General features: G+C 36.3%; 1 protein-coding gene, 1 long non-coding RNA gene, 1 other non-coding gene and 1 pseudogene across 3 annotated transcripts; 2 read left to right on the top strand and 2 right to left on the bottom strand.

Annotated features, from left to right (window-relative positions):
* The first annotated feature begins 6,551 nt into the window (after nt 1-6,551).
* Nucleotides 6,552-7,426, top strand: LOC147490089 (uncharacterized). Its single transcript, XR_015202945.1, has 3 exons — nt 6,552-6,670; nt 6,874-6,991; nt 7,135-7,426. It is a non-coding gene; the product is annotated as an uncharacterized LOC147490089 (long non-coding RNA).
* Nucleotides 7,427-11,166: 3,740 nt separating this feature from the next.
* LOC147490088 (U5 spliceosomal RNA) lies at nt 11,167-11,288 on the top strand (annotated as a pseudogene).
* A 784-nt stretch (nt 11,289-12,072) lies between these two features.
* On the bottom strand, nt 12,073-12,611 carry LOC147490087 (uncharacterized). The gene is made up of 2 exons (XM_086574796.1): nt 12,377-12,611; nt 12,073-12,263 (listed from the first exon to the last, which is right to left on the bottom strand). The coding sequence occupies exons 1-2, from the start codon at nt 12,609-12,611 to the stop codon at nt 12,073-12,075; spliced, it is 426 nt and encodes a 141-aa protein (XP_086430922.1).
* A 1,995-nt stretch (nt 12,612-14,606) lies between these two features.
* On the bottom strand, nt 14,607-14,805 carry LOC147490086 (U2 spliceosomal RNA). The gene has a single exon (XR_015203463.1). It is a non-coding gene; the product is annotated as a U2 spliceosomal RNA (small nuclear RNA).
* Nucleotides 14,806-20,486: the final 5,681 nt, after the last annotated feature.

The following is a 20,486-nucleotide window of genomic DNA, read 5'->3' as shown; positions in this document are numbered from 1 at the left end:
CGTGAATTGATGTAACATACACATACAAAAATATTCTAAGCGGTGGTTTTGACACTACGATATATCAAAATATATTCAATCATATTAATTGTGTTACGTGAATATGTAATGACAAACCACCTTTACATGCACGAGTCCTCCCCGCCAACATACAAATATACGAGGTAAAACAGGTTATACCAAATAATATCCTCGACAAAGTTTGAGGAGTTTAAGAGTTTGAAACCCAAGGCCCCGCGATTCCTCGATATAGCGATCGACTACTCCCCGAGCTTATGCTTACTAGAAAAAGACCAAAGAGTCCAAAAGAGTAATCGAAAAGGAAAGTGGCACATGCACTGAAAACCGAGTGTTGATACTCCGTGTTAGTCTCAAGCGTGCTACTAATTCATCTCGTCCGAGACTCTTTTGTCTGCTCAATACTTCAAATTCCTACGAAAGTACTTAGGATGCTAATGAAAAAATAAACAAATTTGGTTCACGATATTTGTTAGTAGAAAAAGTTAAGGTAAACTGCTTAAAAGAACTTCGTTAGTATTGTAAATGTAAAATGAAAATTAAAAAGATGAGGAGGTAGGGGAGGGGGTTTTTATGGATGTATTCCAGTTATTACGTTAAGTCCAAAGTCCTTCGGCGTGCAGCGGCGCCATTTGATAAACGCTGCTTTTCGAACATTTATTGGTTTTCAGTTACTTATTTTCTTAAGTCCGAGGTCCACAGTCCAAAGTCCGAAGTCCAAAGACCCAAGTCCAAAGTCCAAATTCCAACGTCCGTATAGTCGTACGTTTTAGTTAAGTTACCTTACTCACATGGGTTTGGTAGGATAGGTCGAGTAAGGGATCGTCCAAACCTTAGGGCTCGGATAGGTTCACAACTGGAATTACAACTTTTAGTGAGTAGGATTTTTAGGTTTCTTTTTAGTTGGTTTTAATTAAATTAACGGTAATGCAAATAATGTAAATTACTACGGCGATTATATGTAGGTAAACAAAAATAGAGAAACAGAGAGAGAGTTAATCATGCTCATGCAAGAATCATTTTTAACAGTTTATATTACCAAATCACTACATCTCTACTTCGCCTTTTTTCGGAGACGACGCCGAAATATTGATCCCTAGCGATGCCCACATCTCTAGGTCGCATTTCACTAGCATAAGGAGTTTCAATAATACCTCATCTCTGGTATATTATTTCAGCTCCTGGCTCGATTTCACATCAGCTGGACGAATTGGAGAGCTGTCTGACACCAGAGAGTCGCGCGCGAGACATTTTGTCGCTAGCGACTGTCTGGAGCATCAACAAATCCAACTTTGTACAAATGCAGTCTCGATCATTTTGGGACCGGATGTCAATTCTATGCCTAATTCCTAAGTAGTGATTCTAGAATATTAACGAGTCAATCCGGATTTTCACACGAGCAGCATAACCCTCCCCGGGGGGGATTAGCTCATGGTCATAGAAGGAATAATAAAACTTGCAGTATACATTAAGTAAATAAATGCAGGACAGAAATTAAACTAGAAAAGAAATGACTGTTATTAAGGGTAAAATAACTCACAGTATTTAAGCTGCTGGAATGGAAATGGCAGAATGTAAGTACTAAAGAAGAAAATCTAACTAGGTAGAAGCTAAAGCATTAATATGCTGAAGGGGTAATAATGAAGGCGACCCCCTCATATATATAGGCCGATCTGAATGCTATCCGTGAATGTTTTAGATTTTGGCTTTATGCTAATTGAATGGTTCGAAACAAAATTTTGTTTTAACTGTTTTAATTTTTGTCTTTTTGCTGATTTAAGGTTTTGTTTTTAGCTCATTTCAATTCAAACCACCTGGTTTGAATTTGTACGTGTCTTCTCTCTTGCCAGGTGGTACCAATTTGAAACCATTCTTTGCCACCTGCCTATGCTGACTCGTCATGCCTTATGGGCCTGCAGAGTAGGTCCACCTAGTGTGTCCAGTGGCTGCGCCGATTTTCAAGTAAACCTGCTCTTCCCATCTACGGATACAGCCATAGGTTTACTTATATAAAGCACTACCCCTACAGTATTCAGTATTGGTTGTTAAGCTCAGTGCCTGGTTGGCATTCTGATCTCCACAAAAGATTCCCATCTTGTTGGCACATACATGGTATGTGTCCAACCCTTTTCAGTAGTTATTTCCGCAATTTCTAGTAGAGCAATACATTCAGAAATTGTTAAATTATGCTACTCTAACCTACAATTCATATATTTATACTAGGTGATGGACTTAACCAAAATAGCAACTACTTAAATAAGATATAGTCTCACACTTATAGAATGTGTGAGACCGACTCTACATACTTCAACACCCCCCTTCAACCTGGAGCATAGATATCGTTTATGCCCAACTTATTACCAATAATTTAAAAGTGGACGAATCACTGGTTTGGTAAAGATATCAACTAACTGATCTCGAGAAGCCACATAAAGAGTACTTATCTCCTTTGTTTCAACCTTATGTCTGACATAATGACAATCTACCTCTATGTGCTTAGTTCACTCATGAAATACTGGATTAGAAGCAATATGAATGGCTGCCTGATTATCACAATGAAGAGGGATCGGTAGTTGTACCTGGAAACCTAACTCATATAGCAGATTATGAATCTACATTAACTCACCAGTCCCTTGAGCCATAGCTCTATACTCAGCCTCTGCACTAGACTTTGACACAACTATTTGCTTTTTACTCTTCCATGTCACTAAATTTCCACACAGGAAGGTACAATACCCAGTGGTGGCATGAATCTTCTATCTGAAACTGATCCTGCATAATCAGCATCTGAATATCCAACAACATTAAAATTTCCATTAGAATGATATACCAATCCACGACCAGGAAAACCTTTCAAATACCGCACAATACGAATAACTACCTCCTAGTGATACTACACCATAATAGGATATTTGCAACACGCACCTTTTTTGATTTGCAACGCTTATTTAGCGTTAGTAAGTTTCCAATGTTAAATAAGCGTTGGTAATGTTGTAAAGTGTTGCTTTATTTGGGTGAATTTCCGGAATTAATTGCTAACGCTTAAAAAGCGTTGGAGAAGTGTTACAAACTTAAAAATTTCGCGAACAGAGGGAAACCAAAAATATCGAAATATAAAACATAATTTTTTTTTCTCCCATCTCTCTCTCTCTCACCGCCGCATTATTTCAAGATCCCTAATTTTCGCACTCCTCAAAATCAAAGAAAGAAGAAGAAGAAGAAGAAGAAAACAAGGAGTTTGGAAGTCCGTTTTGACACAAATGTATTTTTCTTGCGGTTTGAGGTAATAATCTTTCATTTTCTTTCTAGTTACTAACTTAATTAATTAGTCCCCGATTATTGACATTGCAAGAAATGGATGAATTCCTTTTTTCATTCCTTTCTTAGCGATATATTTTGCAAGAAATGGGTTGTTTAGTTAGTTTAGTTAGTGTCTTAGAAATGGATGTTTAGCTAGTGGTTGTTTTAGTTAGTGTCCACAGCCCATATTTTGTCTCAAGTTGCGGCGTCTTGGTATCTAATTCCTCTTCTTCGATCCGTGGTTGGTGTTTTTGTTGGCTGCCTAATTTTTCTTCTTCTCTTTCAAGTGGACTGTGTTGTAGGAGAACGTCAAGAATAATCAGTAGATTTGTATCCGCTATGATTCGGTACTTTATTTTCAACTAATTCAATTCAATTCAACTTCTTATGGAGATCATCACACACACTTTAGTCAAAAGTTATTCTATTGCAAGCTTTGTTGTATGACGTTATTTTTGGATTTTAAGTAAGTCATAGTTCTCTTTTTGAGTATTTGTATGTTATTTCCTTGTTTCAGGTTGAACATCCGGTAAGGGAGGAAAAACAATGGGTGCTTATGATCCGATTGACATATACCGCGAGCTTATTGTGGCACACTTACCCGATTATTGAGTCACGTATAGGTCTTTCTTAGTTTCTATGTTTCTTATTTACTTCAAATTCACCAAACCAGTCTTTTGATTCAGCAATAGCCAAGTAACTTAGATAAGGATCGAGAATTAGCGGAAGCGAATCATGCAGAGATAAAGGCATTGAGGTTATCCTGAACGACTTAGAGAAAAGGCAAAGGAAGAGGTTAGTTTTTGCTAATTTTATTTTAATGTAAACCATATAATATCGTTTGATTAAGAAAGTGAATGCAATACTTACAAGCATAATGTCATTCTATGCACTATATGGCTCCAAAGAGAGTAGACACGCTTTTGATCGCATAACTCTCTAGAGAGTTTAAGCTACTTCTTGAGATAACTCTTTGTTAGATGTCTTGTGATTGGGATTCATGAAAGAACACTTAAAATTTCCTGTTACCAGGTATTTTATTATTATTCCTTGTATGTTTGTATTTATTGTCGCACCCGTTTTTCATACAAATGATGTTCTCAAACAAAGTCTTTAGTTTAGTAGTCATTGTTAATGCCTAGAATTCCAAAATCTTTATATTTTGTGAATGCATTTTTAATAGTCTTACATTTTGGTTCTTCTCCTCGAAAGTGATACCTCGTAAGATATTTCTCAATCGAGTTGACGAGTTCTCCTATTATCCACTGCTTATGTTGGGTTCATTCATGTAGTCAAGGGATTGTTTACATTAGTAGATTTTTGGATTGAATATCATATAATTGTTACCAGCTCTATAACAAGAACAATCAGTAGATTTTTTTAGGCATATTAAGGAAGGGGTTGATATTGCGTCGAAAAGACGAGGAGGCTTTTACTTTTGTTTAGTGGTGGGGAGACTAGGAAAGATGCTTGGTCCTAGAAGTGAGGCTCGAGTTCTTGGGCTGTTGCTGAATGAAAAGACTGGTTTGGTGAGTTTGTTATTGTTTTTGAGTTGTTTGATTATTACTTGTTAGATATAAGTGCTTTCCACAATTGTCATTGCACCATCCGAAATTGCAGTGCAATGAAAATTACTTTTTGTACTTGAAATCTTGAATATGACACGCAAAGACACCACAGATATGATCGTCTGTAATTACCTTTATTTACATGTATTTAACATACCTGTGAGACCATCTCACCATCTCAATGTAGTGCTTAGGCTAACAACTCCCAAAGATGACAACATTCCTTCTTTCTTGTATATTCTTTTTCTCGCTTTTCGCTTTACGTATATTCTTTTTTCTTTCTTGCTCTACTTATATATTCTTCTACTCTTGGTGTCAACTAAACGGGGCCATAACCAAAATGTGCATACGAGCTGTCTGTCCTTCACACAAACAAGTTGAGAAACCATTAAGCTTAATTACTTAATTGAACACATTATTCATGCATACTTGTAAATACCAGCTAGTAGTTACTTATTATTCATTTATTCAGGGTATTAAGTGTTTTTTTTCTTCTATTTTTTGGAATGCTAAGTATGCATATAGAGGCTATTTTGTTGATTCTCTCGTTTTTACATATTGAGTTCAACTATCCTATAAACTTATTCCTACTCATTTATCGTACCTATCTATCCTTTGGGCTATCTAAAATCCTCTCTATTGCTGCAAATTTGTTGGATGACTCTAATTCGACTTGTTCTAGAATTATAAGGTGTAAACAACCTACAAGATCAAGTGCACATGGGCACTTATTGCAACAGATCAAGTGCCCCACCTATGCCTTGGGTACTACACGCTATTTAACCAAGCCAACACCAATGTTGCCTCATCTTACAGGTTCTCCTTGTTAGAAATTTTGGTCATTCGTGACTTTCTTCACTTAAAGAAACCCATTTAAGCGGTATTATTGCGAGGACCAAGTTGGATAGATTGACTTTAGTCTTTGAACTGGTAAATTAGATAGATTCACATTGTTCTAAGGAAAGATGATCGTCAGAAAAAGGTATTCAACATTCCAGGTATCGTATGCAACGCTGATTTGATGAGAAAGTATATAATCATGTATCATAGGATTTTCTTGACTCCATGCTTGAGAAAGTGGGACTCCCTCTGAAGAGTGTTTCTCTACAGTGTTATACTCCCCCAGACGCTGCAGTTGTCGCGACACTTTGGGTGAGATTTCTCTGCGATGGAATTCACCGCTGCCTTCTCGAGAGCTTTCTCTGCGGGTTCCTCCGCATCCTCATGGACAGCGGTGCCCTCATGTACCCGCAGAGCCCTCATGGACAAAGATCAACACTGCCCTCATGCTCGTGCTCAAGATCCTCCTAATCTTCAACCACAAAGTTAAAATTCGCAGCAGCCCCCTCATGTTCAAGAAAGCAGCCCCTCATGTTCTTCAAAGAGCCCTCTCATGTTCGGCAAAGACTAGAAATCTCAGCAGCCCCTCGTTTCGGCATCAGCTCCCTCTTGATCAAGATCACCCTCATGCTCATGGGATTATAATCGCCACAAAGGTTTTAACCTTGGAGTAGTTCTAGGTTTCTTTCTTAAAACTATATACCTTTTGTTAGTGTTCTTGTTGTGTGCTTGTTGCAACACATGTACGTAATGATTATAAAAATTAAGTTTCAGTGGTTTTTCCATTGTTTGTGTTGATTTTGAACTTTTCTTTGGCGCTTAACAATTCCTTATTGGCAAATCTTCTAACAGGCATCAAGATTAACAATTTGGAAATTATTGATGCAAGGGGATACAACCGTTCTCTCATTTCTTCACGCGTTATTGAAGCTTACTTGATTCAGGTAAATTGGACTTCCTTATTTTAGTAAAATTGAGCCGTTTGTTAGCATATGGTATAATAACAACCTTGAACAGATAAACTGACTGCAGTTTAGAATATTAATAGTCTAAAGAAGTCATCCATAAGCTTTAACTACTCTTTTGACATCTATTCTTATACGTGTTTAGGCTTTTGCTGATGAAAACTTTACTTGTTTGTTTGTAGGGGTGTGAAAGTGCATTTTCATGCATTCAGGCAAACAATGTTGTTTGCTGCTGAGAGATAAGTTTGTGCTTGATAATGTGAATCTTTCATGAATCTCCATTTGGGTTTTGATGCAGAGGTGAGAATCCCTAGTCCTTCTTTACTGTTAAGCTCAATCCACTATACCTTAGATTATCAGTATTTAGCGTTTGAATTGGTCTTGATCCCCTTATTGTCTGCTTCATGATCTTTTCTTGGTCGACTATTTTATCTTAATGCTAGGATCTCTTTTGGAGCATTTGTGGAAGTAAATGGGCGTAGGGTTTTCCACAACGCAAGTTGTTATCTCTTGTTTAGGATCATATAGTATGAAAACTTTTTTTATGGTGATAGTTTAACAATAAGTTTGTGAGGTTTAGAAAATCACTCAAAGTTGTGAATGTATATGGTTGGATTAGTTTTGTATTTTATCAGTTTTTTTTCCCATATATATTATGGTTTCTTTGTAAAATAGTATGAAAATGTATTGTGTACAGGATAAATTTAGCTTAAATAAGAATTTATGATTTATGTATATGGTGCAAGAGGGGGCATCTTTTTGTAGGTTTAGCTAGTCGCTACAAAATATGAGAAATTAATTTTTTTTTTATTAGCAACCCATCAGCAACGGTTCATAACCGTTACAAATGATTTTTAAATTAATTTTTTTAAAATTAACTAACAACTTTGCAACGGTTAAAAACCGTTACAAATTACCAACGCTTAAAAAGCGTTTGTGAAATAAAAAAACCGTTGCAAATATTTTAAATTTGTGTACAAAATAGTTATAAAAAGTGTTGCAAATCATTATTGCAACGCTTAAAAGCGTTGGAATTTATATTTGCAACGCTTTATTAACCATTGCAAAAATTTCCAACACTTTACCCACGCCATATTTGCAACGCTTAAAAAGCATTGCGAAAATTATTAGCAACGCTTTTTTGCCGTTGCAAATAGCCTGTTATGGTGTAGTGTGAGGAATCTGTGGTGCATGCATATACTGAGATACTACACTGACTGCAAATGAGATATCTGGGCGAGTGATAGTAGCATAGATCAGCTTTCCCACCAGTATACGGTATCCCTCAATATCGACATACAACTCTCCAACATCTTACTGGAGTTTGTCGTTCGAATCCATAGGAGTTTCTCTTTGGCGAAGCTCTAAATCAATTGCCTCAATCGAAAGGGGTCTAATACATACTTTCTCTGTGAAAGATGAATTTCACCAGGAAACCTTGTAACTTCAATGCCTAAGAAATACTTCAGTTCTCCTAGATCTTTGGTCTGGAACTGTCTTGAGAGATTGACTTTGAGTCGATCAATACCCTGTTTGTCAGACCCTGTGACAATGATATCATCAACATACACAACTAAGACGTACAATGATCCCTTGCTGGGTCTTTCGGTAAAACACGGAATTATCATATTCACACCTAGTCATTCCATTAGCCATCAAAACCTGGCTAAACTTTGCAAACCAAGCTCTAGAAGACTGTTTGAGCCCATAAAGAGACTTCTTTAATCGACAGACTTTCCCCCCTTAAGCAACAAAACTAGGAGGTTGTACCATATAAATTTCCTCCAAGAGATCTCCATGTAAAAAAGCATTCTTCACATCTAACTGAAATAGATCGAGGCCAGTGATGATGAACAGCAAGAGAAATAACAATACGCACAGAGGCTAACTTTGCAACCGGAGAAAACGTCTCTGAGTAATCAATACCATAAGTTTGGGTAAAGCCTTTTGCAACCAGGCGAGCCTTTAAACAAGAAATAGTACCATCTGGATTATGCTTAATAGTGAAAACCCACTTACAAGCAACCGCTTTCTTCCTAGAAGGAAGATTTGTAAGGACCCAAGTGTCATTAGAATCTGATACTATGTTAAATTATGCTAGGAGATACATATAATGGTTAGTTGGTTAGGTTAAAGTGATTGAGTGGTGAAAAAAAAAATGATGGAGGCACAAGAAGAAGGTAGGGTTTAGAGTATATTCTACTCTAACCTGCAATTCATATATTTATACTAGGTGATGGACTTAACCAAAACAGCAACCGACTCTACATACTTCAACAAAAATGAAGTTGCAATGATACCAACTTTTGTACATAAGATTAGCGGAATTCGGATCTATACTACTAGTTGATAGCTCTAATACCTATTTCTAAGTCAAATGATTTAATTCAGATCAATTTGTTTTTAGAATATTAGTTATTGTGGCTTCTATAGTTGATTTTATGATTCTATATATTCTTTAATAGACTATATGCTCTTTAGGGAATAGAAACATAGAATAGATGCTCTCATGGGAATAGAAACAGAGAACTCCGGAGAGGCCATGAGAGTACTAGGAAGGAGATATAATGCTGAGACAACAAGACAACAGGTAGCAAAAAAATCAAGGCATTGGTAGGTGATTTTTTTTTGTTTTTAGAGAAGTGGAAATTAAATTTTATTCATAATAATAACGAGTTTTTTTTTTTTTTTGGTTAATCGTGTCTAGGAAATCTGATAAGTGATACCCCGAGACAACCGAAGATATTTTATCTCCTCCACCCCAAATTTTACCACCAGAAGTTAAGGCTGAGCGTTTTGTTGAGCATCCTAAGCGTATACCTATCTATCTTCCACTGGAGTTTAGTAATATTCCTGTACCGTGTGGTACGAGAAATGTTTCCTTTAACTCTATATTGACTCTCTTTCTGGTTACAATCTTTGTCCAGTATGCAGAGAGCGTTCTTCGTTGAATTTTCAAGGCAGAAACCACAAGAGCTTATTCGAACTTTGACTGATGTATGTATTTTATGTGCCATGGAATTTATTTTACGGCTTCTATTGTTCTAGTTTCTCCTCTATCCTTTTTTCTCTTTTAAGTCATCTATGGTTATTTTATGTTCTCTTTAGTCCAGTACAATTTAGTAACACATAATTTAGTTAAACACCAAAGATTTACATCTTTTATTCTCAGATGGTTTTAAAGCAAGAGTGATTACATGGGCCGGCTATTGAACAAGTGAATAGTGAAACTTCGGTAATTTTTTAACAGATTCCGATAAAGGTATATTCTCATGCTTAGCTTGTATGCTGATAATTATTTATATACTTGTTTTTACTATATGTTATTTCATATTCATTGTACAATGAATCAGATTAGGAAACTATCTGTCCTATAGCATCTTTGTCACAATATAGTTGTTACTTAGGACTCTAGCTTTTAATTTTTATTTCTGAAATTTCAAAAGGGGTGATTGTGTATTTGTGTGGTATATTTCATTTATTGCGAATGAAAAAAAATAATAATTAATTAAATCTCTACACTATATGATAGCCGGATTTTTAGGAGGAAAATTTCTCAACCGAACTGTATATTTGTAATCTCTCTATTTTATGATTTTAGAACCACCTCCCTTAATTATTCTAATCAGCTCTATCCTTTTTAAACAATTTACCAAAAACTCTCTCACTTTATTGAAATTAGAATTAGCTTCATATTATTTAAAATAATTTAGAAAACCTCATTCACGTCACTCAAATTATATTCAACCCCTCCTAATGTTTTATATTATTTTTTAGATTATAACTAGAATTCAAAAAATCATACTATCGAGAGATGTTAGAGCTGACGGGTTTAAAGATTTGAAAAAACACCCCGATCGTATAGCGGTTCGCATACTCGTATTATTAAACGTGCGAGTTTGAGTTGAGGCGAGTACAAGTTGCTTGCGAGCTACTCGGCTTGATGGCAAGCCCTAGTTGTGTAACGAGAAAGTTTCAACTTTCAGGTACAGTACATATATACAAGATGCAACTATACCCTTTCTTAACTACCTCTCAACTCTTAAGATGATATACTACTCATGAAGGCACGATTCTTGCAATTTCTACATGGAGATAATGAATACACAAAGTTTTGTTGTCTTAGTCTTTTAGACTGTTGCTTATACTCACAAGTCCAAACAAAAAAATTCAGTGAAGGTCCGGTACATTTCAGTTAAATGAGAGTTTTGAGTTCATTTGGTTACTACAAGTTTTAGTCCAAATTAATTGATAATATTGTACCCAACAGTTTTGGCATTTCAATAGTGTACAAGTACATACATTGATACTTTTGGCAATTGAATCTTAATTTCGTACAAAATAGGAACAAGTCGCGAGTGAAAACCAAGAGATCATTTTTGGTGACGGCGTTTAGTCCCATATTGACAAAGCCCATAGTCTATATTGAAAAAAAAGTAGGTTAAAAAGAGGGAGCAAATGAAGTAAAAAATCACAAACCAAGCAGGAACCACAGTCGCGAACTATTCTTTAAGCCTTTTACTAAAGAATACCGTGTGTTTATTTGCACAAACCAAAGATATGCCAATTTTGGAGGTCCTTCTCTTGCAGGGAGGGTCCTATAAAGCTCTATTTAAACTCTTTGAGGAAGGCAAGTGAAACTAAATGCCTATGGATTTCTTTATTTTTATCATCACTTGAAAATGCTTACAAAGCATTTATCTTTGCTCACATAGTAATTCATTTCGTTAGGCATGCTTCAGTATATATTTTTTCGTGTGAGACCCTACAAATGACCGAGATGACTTATTTCTTCACCTGAACTAACAAGGTCTACTCTTTCCTAATACTCATTGTAGATTCGGCCCCACATCAATAATCATGGTGTACTCTTTCCTAATACTGTGGTTAATGTTTTATTTTTGGCCAAATTTACACATTTTAAACCATAAGAGCATGTCCCATTATTTCAACTAAATGAAGCAATTCTTACAATCTAGTAGTTACTAGTCACTTTTCTCTTTGGAATTGATGTATCTCCAGACTTTTGTGATCAGGTAATAGACCGTGGGGGACACTGTTTCTTCAGATCCAGCCTTTGTCGTTCCTCAACGTCAGGCAGGAAAGCAAAATAGCAACACAGCTGCGTACTGTATATCGGTATGGCGAACTTGGTCCATCATCATTTAATTTATTGCAGAATTTTGTATCACCATGTGGAGCGTAGTAGTATATTGAATAGCGATGCTTACAAGTGCTTCATATCAAATAGCACTCTTAATCTTTCTGTTTGTAAATCAAGAGTATTCACAAGTTATAAGTAAAAATCAGGTTTTGTTCAAAAAGTTAACAATAGAACAGTGAGTATTATTACAGAGTTACAGGTTTATCCGATCCATTCACTAATTCTCCATTTCTATGGGACAAGTAGATACAACTATACTAAACACAACAATATCTCTGCTCTTTCCCTTGACAAAGAAATACTTCCTCAATAGCCCTTCCCTAAGGAATCCAGCCTTCTCTAACACCCTTTGTGATGCCTTATTTTCTGCAAAAACCAACCCTTCAATCCTATCCAGATATGGCATGTCTTTCAATACACAAGACATAACCATCTTGGTAGCCTGTTGCAATGCCTAGACCCCCAGTATTTAGAACTCAATGCATAACCAATCTCTCCTCTCCGTTGATCTTTATCCATACCTGGCATGACGAAGATAGACCCAATAGACCGGTTATCAACACAAATTGCTCTATACCAAGGGTATAAACTAATGACCTCCTTCAAGAAGTTCACTGCTTCATCCTTAGAGGTGTAAGTGTTCCATCTACAATATTTTGTGACCTCATTGTTTCTAGCCCAATCCATGAAGTCATCAACCTCCGAAAGCTCAAATGGTCGGAGTGTTATTTCGGCTTGAATCTTTGTACATTCCATTACCTCCCTCCCCATGGAGGAATCAATTAATTAATGGTATCTACTCTCAAAGTCTTTGTAAGACTTGAGTATTTGACTGAGGCTATTAGGGGTGACTTCGGATCGGATCGGATTAACCTCCTTCGGAATTTTTCCAAATTTTTTTCGGAACCTAATATGCTAGCCAAATCCGATCCAATTTTTTTTCGGATTCAAAATATATTTCCAATTTGAACTTTTCGAAAATTTGAATAACTTCGGAAATTTCGGAATACTTGGTAAATTTTCAAAGATCTCTTTACTTTCAATTATTTTTGGAATATCATACGCCAATGTTCAATGTAAGGAGAGAAAACCATGTCCACAATACCAATGTACCAACAACAATACACACTTGTTTACTGAGAAAACCCATTTTCATTCAAACAAGTGATCCAAGAAAAAAAGCGAAAAAAGAACCCGGCGACCACCAATAGCAACCATTGCATTCTGTTGAGGTATGGGTATTTGTAATGTTTCAATCTTTTTTCGTGTGTGGAAATTGAAGCGTGAAGTGTCTGCATAAATAATGGATTATGGTTTTGGACTTTAAGTAGCTTTACATAATATTCTATCTATTGGAATTTGGCTTTTGGATTGGTCTGGAAGTCATTGTATGACTCACTGACATTTTTTTCATATCACTGTTGTTATGGCAGATGGTGTAATGACAGTAGAGTGGTCCAAATCAAGTGGGAAAGTAGCGGCTAGGTTATGTTTTTGTTTTGTTTTTGGAAGTAAAAAACTAGAAAATGAATGAACGGTCGAGATCTAATCAAGTGGATAGTGAGAGAAGTATATATTTTCGGAATAAATTGGCAATAATATCGGAAATTTCGGATCGGATCAGATTTTAGAATTATATCCAAATCCGATCCAATTTTTTTTCAGAATTTTCGGAAATCGGAAAATCGGCCCATGTAAACTACACCAAGAGCCAGACCAATTTTGGGTCGGATTTCGAAAAAATCAGAAATTCGGCAAAAAGAGACACCCCTAGAGGCTATGCATGAATGGCCTTTAATATAAGGAACCAAAGGCAACATTGTTAAAATGATTATGATGACAATATGTTATGGTCTAAAATTAGATGGTTGGAGCAGCGTATGGTGTGCACCATAGTACAAAATATCAGGATATAGGTATTTATCGATAGTCAATTTCTCGATATGTATCGTGGATATATCTCCCTCTTTGGGGATATTTGATATTGTTTCACATGCAAATATCGTAGATATATTCAAAATATCGACAAATATCATAGATATTGTGGATATTTCTTGATATATCATGATACATTATTTATCTTTATTTAAAATATAATGGTAAATATTAAATAAAATTGTTACATACACAAAATATCACAAAATATCCCAAAATATCGCCAAATATCACAAATATCATCGAAATATCACCGATATTTGCAGTTATATATATCTCTAAACATATCGTGGTATTTATATATATTTTTCTGAAATTTCAATAGATATCAACAAATATCACAATATATCGTGATATTTTGTACTATGGTGTGCACTACCATTGTTCTGGTCATCAGTGGTGGTCAAGTTCAATATGGACTAGTTAGCAACATATAGTTCAAGCGGATATGTCATTTTCTTTGAGAGCCGACTCCATACTGATCTAAATCTTATGAGCAATGGTTTTGCACCACACACAATGTGCCAACCTTGTTGACTGACGTTGGTTATTTTAATCCAAATTCGACCATAGTTTTGGTTTCTAGCAATGTGCCAACCTCATTGACTAACTTGTACCTGTCTCACCTACTCACCTCTAACTCACCTCACAACCAAAGTGGGACGTTGTACAGTCTATTTCCAAACCTCCTTCAAGACCGGCTTAAGCTATGATAATATTGGCTTACTTCCCCGCAAAAAGGTTAGATTCCATGGAATTAAAGTTAAGGTCTATTGTTAATGGGGGAAGGGACGTAAATGTTTAAACTTGATTTGGTAGGGGTGCGCCAAGCCCAAGTCAAGATCTTTAACGCGCATGGGCTTACACGAGATCCCAATAGCAAGCTATTGTGGTGAAACCTCCCCCAATCAAAAATTAATTTAATATCGTGTGAGGCATTGCCTCACATATCAGATATTAAACTGATAAGAACAGATACTACACTTGATCTTAGCCAAAAGGCCGAGAAAGGTATGATTTGTAATGTTGCTCGACTCTCATTATATAGCCTACGTATCCCATATTCTTTTTCCAATGAAGGATGTGGGACTAAAAATGTTATCTCTTCATATAACATTTGTCTGGACTCTGGAGGATATATGTATGGGCATGTAGTTGCAATAGTCTAGTCTAAAAAAGAGGGGCAAATGAGTCCGGACAAATCCAAGAGTCTCTTAGTTTTTGTAGTCAAATTTTTCACTATTGGTTGTGTACATACCACACCTCTAAATTTCGGAAAGACCATAGATGGTAGTCATGCCCCTAGTCCTTCCTTTCGAGAATTCGATACTTCCTCAACACACTCTCTTTACTGATCGATCTCACATTATGCATATCAGTTATAGCTTCAATGCTCTCTGAATTTTCCATCTCTTGAAAAGTTTAGGAGACAACCAATAATCACAGTAAGTAATAACGTGATAGATTACTATTATTCAGAACTCTTAATTTGCTAGCTAGTTGTATTGATCTCCTCTCATATTCTAGGAGATATACTTGTAAATCTGTAACAACTTTGCTTATATATGAAATGTGAACACTCTCAACAATTCGTGAGAGTCAAAACTCAGTCTCCTAGCCTTCTTATTATTTACATGGTATCAAGAGCCTAAAACATCCTAATTATTTTTTCCAACAATAATGACTTCACCAACACCAACAGATACTCTCTCAACTGTTATCTCCGAGACTCACTCTGATGATCCTTTTTTTATACATAATTCTGATAACCCAACTGCTATTCTTGTTTCACCGCCTTCAACTGGTGATAACTATTCTTCATGGCTGCGAGCTATCACTATGGCCCTACGTGCCAAAAACAAATTAGGGTTTGTTGATGATACCATCAAACAACCTCTTCCAACATCTCCAAAGGACCTGCATATCAATGGGAACGCTGCAACAATCTTATTAGCTCGTGGATCCTTAACTCTGTTTCCACTGAAATTCATGGTAGCATCTTGTATGCCAATACCGCGAACGATATTTGGGTTCATGTTTGTGATGTTTGTCCTCAAGCGAAACAAAGACGTTTATCGTTTCCTTCTAGTTCCATTACTACATTGCATGCTTTTGAGTTAATACATTGCGATATTTGGGATCCTTTTTCACAACCTTCTTTAAATAGTTCTCGTTATTTTTTAACTAATGTGGATGATTATACTAGATGCACTTGGATTTATCTTATGCATGTTAAGTCTCAAACTCAAAGCTTGTTGAATTTTTTTTTTTTGCCATGGTCAAAACACAATTTTCATCCAAAGTTCATTCTCTTCTTCATAGCCATGGCACATATTTTTTTAAAGCAATTCAAAAAGTTCAATGAGATAATGGTTTAGAGTTTTTGTCTAAGGATATACAATCTTTCTTTTCTTTAAATGACATTATTCATCAAAGAAGTTATGTTGGGACTCCCCAACAAAATAGTGTTGTAGAGCGAAAACACCGTCATATTTTAGAAGCAGCTCGGGCATTACGCTTTCAAGCAGCTCACTTACCTTTAACTTTTTGGGGTGACTGTGCTTTCACAGCAGTTTACCTTATAAATAAAATGCCTACCCCTCTTCTATCGGGTAAATCCCCATATGAAATCTTACTTACATCACCACCGATTTATAGTAATTTTTGTGTTTTTGGCAACTTATGTAATGCCCATAATGCTAATATTAAGCACAAATTTGATCAACGTGCTAAACCTGGTATTTTTGCTGGTTATCTTTATGCACAAAAAGGGTACCAAGTTTATGATCTTGCAACTCAAACTATATACACTTCTCGTGATGTTATTTTTTATGAAGGCATTTTTCCTTTTAAAGATTTGTCTAAACTCCATTCTACTTCTTCTTATGTTACACCATTTTTAGCTGATTTCGATACTAGTGAATCCATTATGAATGAACATAGCATCTTACCTTCCAGTCATCCATCTTCTCAGGTTGATCACATTCACAGCCCATGTGCAAACTCTAACCCAATTGTTTCTCCGACTACTCTAGGTTCCATATCTCATTCCACCCATCCTCTACAGGTTAGACCCGACACTCATGTTGTTGAACCCGTTAACTTCTTCCAATATTGATTCACTTCCTGCCACTCAATCAACTGATGCACCAGTCCTTTCTAAGCCTCAGAGAAACCATCACCCACCTCCAAAGCCTCTCATTGAAGGCTATGTTTGGCCTAAAGCTTCTACTATTACTCATGGATGTTCCACTTCTACCTCACCTTCTGTGTTGTCAGGTACACCCTACCCTCTCCATCATTATCTTACATATTCTAATTTCTCTCCAGCACATAGATGTTTTCTTTCTACCATTACTTCTATAGAGGTGCCTCGGACATTTTCCGAGGCAGTAAAAGTGCCCCATTAGCAGGAAACTATGGAGAAAGAAATTATGGCACTTGAACAGAACCATACATGGAGTCTTGTATCTTTTCCTTCTCACAAGAAACCTATTAAGTGCAAATGGGTGTTCACAATCACGTACAAATCTGATGGCACTATCGAACGCTACAAAGCACGCTTAGTTGCTAAGGGTTTTACCCAAGTTGAAGGTCTAGACTACCATGACACTTTTGCTCCGGTCGCCAAGCTTGTTAAGTTAAGATAAAAGAAAAAAAAAGGGCTTGTTTGTTACGCAATATCAGGTAAGCCTGAATTGATTAGTGATCTTGTAAACAAATACTAAGATCGAATTCCTTCCCGAGTGCGTACAGTATTAGAGCTACAGGGTTTTCCGCGGAACTTTATCCCTTTTTAACTTGGTTGAGCTTGTCCGTGTCGTAATATTAGCAAAGCCTGAACAGAATTTCGTACTTCTTAAGAAAAAACAGGTTGAACTTGGGTCAAATACTAACACAAGAGATCAAATGACCGCGTTTTTTATGCTAAACTTGCATTGCAAATTATCTTTCATTGTACTGATCATAAGCAATGCCATAATTTCAAGTTTCAACTATATGTTAGGGTTATTACCAATACCAATCGATTTCCTACTACACAGATGATAACTTGTATTTGAACTCAATTCAATTCCAGATAACAATCCTACTACACAGATGATAACTTGTATTTGAACTCAATTCAATTCCAGACGACAATCTCAATATCAACTACAACCTAGCTAACATGCCCAACTCGCTAAACAAATATTAACAACAGATAATAATGTAAAACAGTAAAAGCAAACCACAACACAAAGATATACCGTGGTTCGACCAATGGTGCCTACTTCCACAAGAGCTAGTCCTTTTATAAAGTGGGAAGGAAGATTATAATCTCTCCTTTCAGTCTTTCACTTTACTAGATCACTCTTATCTCTTTACAGTGTTGTATCTCTGTAAAGATTATCTCTCAATCTTGATAGCTTTCAAGATTGGGTTTTCTCTGACTCTTGTGCTGCCTCTCGTGTCTCTTCTGAGTGTTAGGTTTTGCCAAAAAACCCCAACCCTTATTGCAAACTCGCGGTCCACAAAAATAGAATTCTCCTAAAATAGGCGTAATGCGGCGCGAACAAGAGACAAAAGTCGAGCGGGTCACGCTGAAAGTATTGGAGGTCGACCAAGGCATGAGCGCGGGTCGCGCCTTGGGCAAACCTATTCTGAGTGCGGGTCGCACTCTAGCTTATGCACACAAGCATAACATCTTTTCTCCTCATGTGAGGGATAACGCCAACACTGCCAAGATGGATAACATAGTGTACTGATGCAAGACTATTTTGCCAGAATTATCTTTTGGTATGACTTATGAGATATCAACTATGAATATTATTGGTGTTGGTATACGACTCAGATTTAGATAAATTAAACCACACAGTTAAGGTTTTGGTTTCCTATTCTAAATAGAATTCTAATTTGATACCCACGACCTCTATAAATACGAGACCAGTTTGTGGGATTTGTTATGCTCAAGTTTGTGAGAGAGAGTTTGTGAATTCTTTGGAATTCGTTTGTGAGTGATTGTACTCTATTTGTTTATCTCTTGATTAGTAAAGTTCTCCTCTTTTGCTTGGTGAATTAGGCTAACGCCAAACCACGTAAATCTCGTCTCCACTTCTATTGGTTATTCGTTTTGCATTGGTAAGTATTTTAATTGATTTGTTTTTGTCGATTTCTATCATCACATTCAATCTTCTTTGTCCAATTATTACGCTTCCGCATTCGTTTACGTAACAATTGGTATTTTATTACGAGTGATCCACCACATGCCCTTCAGGATGTGAGTGTACATTATTCATGCAATTTTGACATAATGGATTTCTTATTTTACATTCTTTGCCAGCCTTGTAATTTACTAAAAACTTTAATGATAATATACTAAAACTTTATTTATCTCTATATGACTTATATTTACATATGGTTTGTAAAACTATATACCATTTTGTTTCCGTGCGCTAGAACCAAATATTCTTATTTGGGTGAGTATCAAATATAAACTGTATACATGATCTTCCTCAGATTATAATACATGAAGAAGTACAAGCAGCTAACCGATTTGGTGTCTTAGCAGATCATTCGAATGATGCAGAGCATGTCGTGGAACTGAACAATCTGGCTGTAGTCCCTTTTTCTGCTAATCACCAAACTGAAACTTTAGAAGAACCTTTTGAAGAAGTTAGAACAGAATTTGACAACAATGAAATGGTTGCCTATACTACAGATGGTGATGAAGGCTTTATTGAAGGTAGTGAGGAGGATAAAAGACATTATGCAGAGAAAAGGAGCCAATATCATGAAGATAGTAATACGGCAAGTGAAGAAGAGATCGAAAGGGAATATTTTTCAGATCACAACGATCCTTTTGATGAAGAGCATGTTGCTGCTAGAATGTTGAACTCTCCTCCTCAATCTGGGACAATCGTAAAGACCAAGAAATTGTCTGAGCTTCCGGTTTCCTCTACTCCACCAGAAAACCGACAAACAAGAAAAAAGAAGAATACTAGAGGAAGGCCCAAGGGGAGAGGTAAGAAATCCACATTATAATTTTCCCAATGATGAATAATATCGCTGTGTGGAATGTTAAAGGGATTAACTCATTACAGAAAGCCAAAGAAGTTAATAAAATTAGACTGGAACACCACTTAAGTCTTTTTGGATTGATTGAAACCAAGGTAAAAAAGGATCAGTTTGATTTCATTAGAAACTTATGCTGCCCAGGATGGTATTCTTTTGATAATTATGACAGTGATCCTCATGGAAGGGTGTGGATATGTTGGGATCCCAGTTACCTCGAGGTACAGAAAATAGCAGAGAGTAAACAACATATTCATGTTTTAGTTAAGGTATTGTCCTCCTTAACAATGTATGAACTCTCAGTTATCTATGCTAGTAATGAGCTTCAACATAGAAAGATTCTTTGGAACATTTTGAGAAGCATGCAGCTTGTTATATCCTTGCCATGGTGTCTCATGGGCGATTACAATAATGTGCTATACTCAAATGAACGAGTTGGTTGTGAACCCGTTCATCCAAATGAGATTGAAGACTTCATGGACTGCATAGTTAGCACAGGTTTATCTGATATGAAGTTCTCTGGGTTCTTTTACACTTGGTCAAACAATGCTATAGGTCTAAACAGAAAGATGTCCAAGATTGACAGGGTGCTAGTAAATGCTACATGGATCTCCAAATTCAATTCTGAAGCTATCTTTGCTCCAC

The sequence above is a fragment of the Coptis chinensis genome, chromosome 7 (assembly GCF_015680905.1).
Source record: "Coptis chinensis isolate HL-2020 chromosome 7, ASM1568090v1, whole genome shotgun sequence".
NCBI classification, from domain to species: Eukaryota; Viridiplantae; Streptophyta; class Magnoliopsida; order Ranunculales; family Ranunculaceae; genus Coptis; species Coptis chinensis.
The sequence above is the reverse complement of the archived record's forward strand: the minus strand, read 5'-3'. Positions and strand labels throughout refer to the sequence as shown.

Excerpts from the sequence above, each read along its gene's own strand:
- LOC147490087 (XM_086574796.1), bottom strand. The coding sequence starts at position 12,611 with ATGGAATGTACAAAGATTCAAGCCGAAATAACACTCCGACCATTTGAG. Across the intron at positions 12,264-12,376 it reads GTCTATCTTCGTCATGCCAG|ACATGCCATATCTGGATAGG; the intron begins GTATGGATAAAG and ends GTGTATTGAAAG.